The sequence below is a fragment of the Hordeum vulgare genome, chromosome 6H (assembly GCF_904849725.1).
Source record: "Hordeum vulgare subsp. vulgare chromosome 6H, MorexV3_pseudomolecules_assembly, whole genome shotgun sequence".
Lineage (NCBI taxonomy): Eukaryota > Viridiplantae > Streptophyta > Magnoliopsida > Poales > Poaceae > Hordeum > Hordeum vulgare.
This window is the reverse complement of record NC_058523.1, coordinates 14,484,314-14,493,611: the sequence shown is the minus strand read 5'-3', so window position 1 is coordinate 14,493,611 and position 9,298 is coordinate 14,484,314. Positions and strand designations below refer to the sequence as shown.

Below are 9,298 nucleotides of genomic sequence, written 5' to 3'. Positions count from 1 at the left end.
CTTTAAATCGGTGGAATCACTTGATGAAGCATCTGAAGGAAATATTCCCTGCATGCGGATAACCCAATTTCGATTTCTAACCCAACTAAACACGAGAACGGCTGCTAGGAATGAAACCAACCCGTCCGATTCCACCTCATCTTAAAACCAAACACGCCCCAAATTATCTCCCGGGTGCTGACTCACCTCGATCTTATCCCAAACCTCCGCAGCCAGCAGATTCATCCATCCAATCCAACACACCTCGCCAAACCACTGCACCCGCCCCCGGTTCCCCTCCCCTCCTCCCCGTGAGATCCGATCCCCCATAAATAAACAAGCGCACCACCAGCGAAATCAAATCAGAGCAAACCGAAGCAGATGCGCATCACATACTACTTGTTGCTGGCTAGATCTTGATCTTGTTTCTTGCAGAGCTAAAAAAGGAAGGGAGGAGGAGGAGGGGAAGGTCCGGCGATGGACGGCGGGAAGAAGCAGGGCCGAGACGACCGCAAGGCGTCGTCGCAGGTCCGCAGCGACCGCAAGTCGGGCTCCGGGATGAGCGGCGATGCCAAGAAGGGCGGCCGCGGCGGCAAGTTCACCTGGGAGGGCGCCGACGGATACACCGACGAGGACCTCGACCTCGTCGCCACCAAGGCCGCCGGCGCCTCCTCCTCCGGCAAGAACAAGTCCTAGGGAGAGGGCGATGCCCTGCCCCGTCCCGCCCGCCCGTCGCCGTTCGATCGATAGCTTCAATTAGCCTTCTCATCATCAATCGTGTCAGTTCTTCTACAGTAATAATTAGCAAGATCGAGTCGTGGCGTGTTTGGCATGTACAGTAGATATGATGATCTAATCTGTTTCCAGTTGTGGACCTGCTAATTACGTATCTGGACTGGATCTCGCACTTCACTTTGGGTTCAACCTTGTCTTTGTCTTGTGTTTCTGTCATCTTGCTTCTTCCTTGTGCGTTGATTTCTTGACCAGTTCACCGATCCATCATGTTTTCTGACTGCGGCGTTTCATCCTAGCTGCTGATTGATGTGATTTCCTAGGAGTAGTATCATTTCTGAAGCAGCTGAGCACAAGATGAAGGATCTCCTCTTCCTTATCTTGTCTGCCTACCTCATCCTGTATGCAGCCTTGCGTGTGTGGTGTTAGTGCAAACAGACTCCAACTATGAAAACTGGGGAGCGCAGCTGCAGGGTATATTAAACATGGGGGAAACATGGTGGGAGCAATCACCGAAATCTAAGACCATCTTCACTACTCCCTCCGTCCGGTAATAATTGTATTTTTTCCTTTTTTGTCAATCAAACTAGTTAAATTTTAACTAACTTTATTAAGAAAAATGCTAGTATTTATGGTATTAAATTAGTATCAATAGATTTGTCTTTACATGAGGTTTCTAAATATATCATTTTCATGCCATATATGTTGCTATTTTTTTTATAAAGTTGGTCAAATTTTTAAAAGTTTGACTAAGTACTAATCTATGTGTACACTTATTTATGGATGGAGGGAGTAGATGATGTAAAATACACATCATAGAAAAAAATCAAGTAAAATTTTACATCATAAAAAGTGTTTTTTTACATCATCAAAATACGTCTAACACCAACAGACGATGTAAACTAGGCGGTGGTCAGCCATTTTGACATCACCAACAAAAAAAATTAATCGAGTAAAATTTACATAGCCAAAAACTTATAATTCCAACGGTGGTGGTACTCCTCTCATGCCGCTCCTCACGCCACCCATTCCTTTCATCAAGTTCATCTTGATCGATCATTTCGTCACGACAAAGCTCCATAAATGCTTTTTTTGCTTCGCGTCTAGGCAAGTTGTCTTAGTTTGTGACCATTTCGGCATCATAAAGTTTCATAAATGCTTTTTTTTTTGCTTCGCGTCTACTCCCTCCGTTTCTAAATATAAGTCTTTTAAGTGATTTCACTATGTGTCTACATACGAAGCAAAATGATTGATTGTACACTTTAAAGTATGTCTATATACACCCGTATGTAGTTCACTAGTGAAATCTCTACAAAGACTTATATTTAGGAACGGAGGGAGTAAGCCAGTTGTGTCTGTAAATATAAATCTATAATACCTAAGAAGTTGGTCCCAATTATCTTAACATGCAAGTTGTCCATATAGCAATCTACATGCAACCATCCACCTCGGTCTACCTCAGCGGTATAGCCACATCATTAATTCCTTTTCCTGGCATGTGGTGAATCCACGTCACCCCTATTTCCCCGCTCGCAGGGACCCGCTCTCCTTCTTGCCTCGATCACTCGATTTGTGTTCCCTCACCTATGCGTGAAGGGTGTTTGCAGGTTTCAAGCCCATTCCACGAAAAAAAAAGATTTCAAGCCCATGGTATAGGATATACCAAAACAAATATAGCCATGCCATCCTCATCTTTCCCATCGCCTGCATCTCGCTCGGCCAGCCGCCACCGCTCACCTAGGGCCCTTCCGTCATCTTCCTCAGTGATCCCTCGACAACCGATGTCGTCCATGATGTTCTACAAGCAGCCTCCACCACCCATGCTTCCCTCCATCCAGCCATCGCCCGTCGCTACTAACCCTTCCACCATCACCGACGACGACGATCCATCACGCCCGATGATTCCCATGCCAGTCACCATCCCTTCCACCACCATGCCACAAATGCGCATGAAACGGCTGCACCAATCACTCCATTGACGAGCCCTCATTATCTTCGCCTCCATTACCCTTCAATTGTTGAGAAAATTGTGCTTAAAACCCCCTTCTGTACCGCAATCGTCATCGACCATGGATGCCCACTCGCATCCACATCTGGGAACAACCTTCTGCTATCTGTAGGTGCATATTCCCTATTTTCAATCGTCTCTGAATATTCCTATCCTGAAGATTATGTTCTCCAATTTCAAAGGGTGCACTAGGAATCAAAAGGTGCTTGACGTATAAGTCTTTGGCTGCTTGGATTACTTGACATGTTTTTTGTTGCTACCATTTGTTTCACATTGTTGTTTACTCTCACTTGTCATCTGCATATATCATAAGGTGCTTCATCTCAAGGGTAGCTCAACTACACCATTAGTTTAGTGGCTCATGTCAACTTGCCCTACTCGACTACGGAGCACCTTAATCTTGCTAGAAGACATCTACTCTCTAGCGTCCAAGCGTTGGCGTTGTAGCCCAGGGCCATCCTCGTCTTCCTCGAAGCTTAGGGTGGTCATCGTCTTCTTCCTCGTAGCTCTTGATCCAGCGCCATGGTGTACGACGTACCTCCGTCGAAGACACCAATGGCCAATCACATTCACATCTCTGCAACCTGGCTCACCGGCCAGGTAATGGCGATGGGACTCATCACCGAGTGCTTGCGATAGCTCCACTCGATGGGCCCGAACGTGTGATTCTTCGTGACGCTCCCGAAACTACGTCGTGCAAAGGTGACCACGTACTTCCGTGTCCGCCGTCTCGCGCTGAACCGTAGAGTCCGGGGGGTCACCGTGACGCGCACGCCGTCCGGAGCGGTGACCTTGGCCCTGTACGTGGCCATGGCGTTGCCGCCGACATCGCACACATGCCTCACATGCCTCTTCTGATCCTCCCCCGAAGCTTCTGGGTGTCTCCGGGTCCAGAAAAAAAGTCAAAAACATTCAAAGCATACGTACTCCGTTTGGTATGGATTTCCTATAAAACCAAAAAAGTGAGAAAACAACACCTGACACTGGGAATCGGATTAATAGTCAGTTCCCAAAATTGATTTAATACTTCATGTAAAGTATCTAAGATTGATAAATAATAGCATGAAACAATAAAAAACTATAGATATGTTGGAGATGTATCAGATGGTACGAGGACAGCCGTGGATCTTCAGTACCAGCAGTCGGATCGGCTAGATTTAGCTTTCTTCACCCGTCCTTGATATGCATATGCATCACATCGAAAGTTGCACCTGCCTGTGATTTGGCAGCCAGATCCGCGAGCTGAGTGGGGCGGCTACGAGCACCCAGGGTAGACAGTCAGAGCAGGGGGCAAAGGTGATGGGTGTGAACCACGATGCGTCTGTGGATACCATAACAAGCGTGCGGAACATGAGCTAGGTTGCCGAAACACCGGGGAGGGCGCAGAGATCAAGCTTGAGCCCCTATCCAATTGCGATCGGTGGAGACAATTTGAATGACAAGCTTCTCGTGTCTAGGGAGGAACATGATTCCTCCTTGAGGAGGTCGCTCCAGACAATGTGTCGACTCAACGTAGGACCCGCTGCCGGAGCCAACCATCATGGCCTGGAAGTAGAAGAGAAGGGGAGCGAAGCAAACTTGATTATGAATGGAGTGATCAACACCGGTCTAAAGTTTACTCCCGGGTGATGCAGAGTGGGGTATATCTAGGGTCGAATGGGGCCATCCTAGGTCGGTCTGCATGGCCCTCCGGCCACATCCGTACCATCCCATATCCGTCCAAGATAAGAGATAGGTTTGGGGAGTGCCATATAGGGGGTATTTGTTTCCAGGAACTTTTTGGTGTAGGGACTAAAAAAGTCCCTTTTAGTCCCATGCGAAATAAACAAGAGGGACTTTTAAGGAATAAAAGGGGGTATTTGGGACTAAAGGAAGAAGTCTCAATGGTAGGGTCTTTTTAGGACTTTTTTGCACTTTTTCCAACAGTGCCCCTACTTTTAGCATGTCATTTAATAACTTCTAGTATATTACTAGGGGTAACATTGTCTTTTTGCATGTCATTTAATAACCTTTAGTCCCTGTTTAGTCCATAAAAACAAACGAGTAGGGACTAAAGACATTTTAGTTGGGACTAAAAAAAGTCCTGAGACTTCTAAAACAAACAGGGCCATAGCCCAGACGTTTGGACTGGAGCATGAGGGGTCCGCATGGGCAGCCATTTTGTGATCAAATGATTTGTCACCACATTTATGGAGGGTTTAAAGGGTCCGGTTGTAGATGTTGTAAGCTCTATGAAAGAAAATTTCTTAAAGGAAGATATCATGTAGAATTGCTACAAAATTCCTGTAACCATAGTAAGTAGGAATTACTCCCACCGTTTCAAAATTCTTGTCGTGGTTTTAGGTCAAACTACAAAGGAATGTAGGATAATAATTCATTTGTATTAGTACTAAAAGTATTTTGATATGTAGTTCTGGATAACCACCAACTTGTGATTTATGTGTGTCAATTTATGTGTCTCATTCATATCATATGTCGGTGCCATAGAATTTGTGATGTATGTCTTTGCCAATGAATGTGTCATTTATGTTTGATGATATGTATCTCTGAATTGCTATGATATGACATGGTATTTGTGAAATGTTATATGAATTGTGATATGTGCCTCTGTATACTACATCTGTTATTGTTGCACGGCTGGCTGGAAAACCTTGTTTATTTTTATAAAAAATATTTGTCAGGTGTTTGTCAGGGGACATTTGGAAAAGTGGACACCGCAATGAACCGTGGGCAAATGCCACCCTCTTTGTCTAGAGTTGTGAAGTGAATAAAGCCCAATGAGTTCTTTGCCAACTGTTGTACTCAGCAAATAAGTGATTTGCTATGATGAGTCAGTGGACAGTCCTTTGGAAATAGAACTCGTAACATCCCGTTATCCCATTCTGAGTTCTACTCCCTCCGTTCCTAAATATAAGACCTTTTAGACATTTCACTATGGACTACATACGGAGCAAAATGAGTGAATTTATACTCTAAAAGGTGTCTAAATACATCCGTATGTAGTTCATAGTGAAATCTCTAAAATGTCTTATATTTAGGAACGGAGGGAGTAGAAGAGAAACAACAATCATACAATTAGCTACTGCCTTTTATAAAAAAAAGTACAATTAGCTGCAGGTCTGCACCATAGCGTCATCGCTGCTGTCATCAGGGTCAAACAAATGTTTTGTAGACGATGAAGCGATCAACCGAATAAATTCGGCTTGAGCACCACGGCGGCATACTCCACTATCAAACAACAATGATGGGCTTAACTACTAACTAACGAGACATGTTGATAATTAGTTAATCAAAATTTCTCAGACCACTTTCCAAGCCATCCATCACAACGTCAGCATTTTGAGCTTTCGCTTCAGATCGGAATGTTCCCAGGAAACCCCACAGCCGTCGGGCTCAGCGGAGGCATTCGTTCATTGACCAAGCTAGCTTACGTACGTACGTACGTACGTGCTACGTCTGACTTCGAATCTTTTCATTTAGGCGCCAACATATAAAGCTCGGTCAAGAGGAGGAGTTAGGGTCAGACGTGCAGATCTGTAGCAAACAAGCAACAAAGAAGAAGAAGACGATCGAGTTGGGTTGATAAGATTAATGGCGCATGGGAAGGTGGCCGAGTGGATACGGAAGCGTACGATGCCGAGGAAGCCGGCGGCCATGCGCGACAGCACGAGCAGCGTGGCGTTGGAACCCATACTGAGGAAGGCGCTAGCGCCGATGCCTAGTAACACGGCCGTTGGCCGGAGCAGGAGTGATGCCGGTGGTGGCGGCGCCTTACCGGCGCATTCCAAGGCCCGGCGAAGCGCCTTCCTGCCGGCGCTGATGCGGCGGCGGCCGCGCGTGAACGTGTTGGCCGTGCTGTGCGAGCAGGTGGTGTACCACGTGATGTGGCTGGTGGAGTCCGTGGTGTTGGTGGGCAGGCTCTGCTGCTTCCTCATGCGCTTCGGCTTCAAGCAGCTCTGACTTCATTCCTCCAGTTGCCGCCATGGCGTTGATGGTGGAAGAGAAGAAGCGTGCGTTGGATGGATTTTATTTCTTTCTTCTTCTTCTTCTTCTTCTTCTTCTTCTTCTTCTTCTTCTTCTTCTTCTTCTTCTTCTTCTTCTTCTTCTTCTTCTTCTGTGCAGATTTGTTTGCCGTTTTGCGGAGGCTTTCGATCCGTGACAAGTTGTAAATGCCTTCAGCCCCCGTCTTGAGTACAAAGAGATTTCCTTTATTTGTTCCAGCGAAATGGAAATGTCTCACGATCATAACATGTTCTGGCATTTCTTCTTTTAGTCTATGGAACTTAGGATACCCTTGTTCAACTCTCAAGATCGACTATGCCTTCCGGCTTCCGTTGTTATATATGTGACGCTCGCGCTCACACGCACTTTCCGCTCACCCCTTCGTCGTCGCTGTTCACTGGACCCTTCACACCCTCCTCAAATCTTCAGCTCACGATCCATTTGTTCTTTCTACAATATACGAACCTACATTTTTTTTAGAAAAACAATCGCTTTAGAGCATCTATAAATGGACCCTTTAGACCCTCCTCAAATGTCCGGATGGGTCGTCCGGTCACTGACTGGTCACGAAAAACCGACCCAGATGGACCACTCAGGCCGTCCTCAAATGTCAGGACTGACCGGCACGCCCGTCACGTCAGGACTGACCGGCATGTCCCGATGCGGACTCGCCCAGAAACCCGACAGGCGGCACGACAAGTGTTGGCGGTGTCAACGCCGCGTAGCGCCGCTCCGGCTATCCGCCCTTATCCATAGCTGGCTATTTAAGCCGGCTGGCGTCCCACAGCCCTAGCACATCCACCTCCTTCCTTTCGCCGCCACCATCCGAGCCCGTCAGCCAATGCCCCCATGCCGCCGGCACTACACAATCCAACACCGTTTCTGGCTTCTTGAGTAGGTCCGGATCCAGAGGGTGGCGGGACTATCACTAGATCCGAAGGAGGATTTCCAGGAGGTGGAGGACGAAGAGGAGGACGTGCTGGGTGTGGAAAAGAAGGAGGAGCAGGAGCCGGTGGAGGAGGCGCCGGGGACGGACAACTTGACTGATAATCAAGGTGGTTGCACAGGCACATCAGCTACCTTAGTATGATCTAATTACTACTCTAATTTGAGAGACAGTTCACAAAGTCAATTTTGTCGATTGAAAGGAATGCAAGGGATTTCCATTTAGGAGGTGTCCAATTGTTCTGGACTGCCGGCTTCAAAACGACAGTATGAAGTTGCTAAGTATTGTTAAACTGCGGCAATATCTTGGATAGAGATAGACTATAGGTAGTTGTTTAAACCTCTTATCTCATTGTGTATTCAAATATCTATCTCTAGCTTTCTTCCTCTCCAAGATGTAACTCTCTTGCTTGCGACCTGTTATATCAACACACATCACGTCGCCCAGCAAGGGCAAGACGTTTCCGCAAGTTTGCACATGGTAATCAGAGCTTTCCTTTTCCAAACCATCTAGCGAAACAAACCCTAGCTATGTCTTCCTCCAGCGCCTCCCAGCCAAACCTCAATGGCCAAGTTACGGAGAGGCTTACCCGCACCAACTTCATCCTCTGGCGCGCGCAGATCACGCCGCAGCTAAGAGGAGCGGGCGTCTTCGGCTACGTCGACGGCACATCAACGGAGCCGGACAAGATTCTTACCTCCAAAGATAAGGACGGGAAGGAATCCTCTCAGCTCAACCCTCTACACCCGATCTGGGTTCGGGAGGACCAGCAAGTGCTGGGCTATCTGCTGAACAACCTCTCCAAAGAGGTGCTTGTCCAGGTGACCGCGATCACCACGGCGCACGCGCTGTGAACGACTCTCGCCGACGTGTTCTCCTACCAGTCCATGAGCCGCATCAACAACATCCGCATGGCTCTGGTGGGCGCGCAGAAGGGCACACAATTGGTGCCCACCTTCTTCGCCCACATGCGCGGCCTCGCTGACGAGCTGGCGGCCGCCGGCAAGCCCATCCCCGACGATGAGCTCATCTCCTACATCCTCCACGGCCTTGACATGGAGTATCAACCCCTTGTCTCCGCTCTTGACGCTCGCGTCACCCCGGTTTCCCTCGAAGAACTGTTTTCCATGCTCAGTAACTTTGATCAGAGAATGGCTATGTTCCAGGGATCCGGCGGCTTCAAGTCATCCGCGAATGTTGCGACCCGAGGCCGTGGTGGTTCCTCCTCTCGCTACCGTGGTCGCTCACGGGGTAGATCGGAAGGAAACGGTCCCTCCTATGGATCACATCCTCGTAACGGCCCCCCTTCCTCCACCAACACAAAGGGGCACCGCGGTGGGGCCAGCAGGTCTCGCCCAGATGCCGTGCGCTGTCAGATATGTGACAAGCTCGGGTACACGGCTAAAGACTGCTGGTACCGCTTCGACGAAGACGAGGCATCCGGTGATGATGAGGAGAAGGTCGCAACTGCTGCTGATGGCTCCTACGGCGCCGACACAAATTGGTACCTCGATAGTGGGGCTACCAACCATCTCACCGGCGAGCTCGAGAAGGTAACCCTCCGTGAGAAGTACCACGGCAAGGATCAGATCCACACGGCAAACGATGCAGGTATGAGAATAAGTCACATT

General features: G+C 48.1%; 2 protein-coding genes across 2 annotated transcripts; both read left to right on the top strand.

The window, feature by feature from the left end:
• Positions 1-222: 222 nt before the first annotated feature.
• On the top strand, positions 223-903 carry LOC123401710. Its single transcript, XM_045095565.1, has one exon. The coding sequence runs from the start codon at positions 457-459 to the stop codon at positions 673-675; it is 219 nt and encodes a 72-aa protein (XP_044951500.1). The 5' UTR covers positions 223-456; the 3' UTR covers positions 676-903.
• A 5,349-nt stretch (positions 904-6,252) lies between these two features.
• On the top strand, positions 6,253-6,774 carry LOC123401709. Its single transcript, XM_045095563.1, has one exon. It carries the CDS (start codon positions 6,311-6,313, stop codon positions 6,677-6,679), a length of 369 nt encoding a protein of 122 aa, XP_044951498.1. The 5' UTR covers positions 6,253-6,310; the 3' UTR covers positions 6,680-6,774.
• The last annotated feature ends 2,524 nt before the right edge of the window (positions 6,775-9,298 follow it).

Coding starts and splice junctions, on each gene's coding strand:
- LOC123401710 (XM_045095565.1), top strand. CDS start 457: ATGGACGGCGGGAAGAAGCAGGGCCGAGACGACCGCAAGGCGTCGTCG.
- LOC123401709 (XM_045095563.1), top strand. CDS start 6,311: ATGGCGCATGGGAAGGTGGCCGAGTGGATACGGAAGCGTACGATGCCG.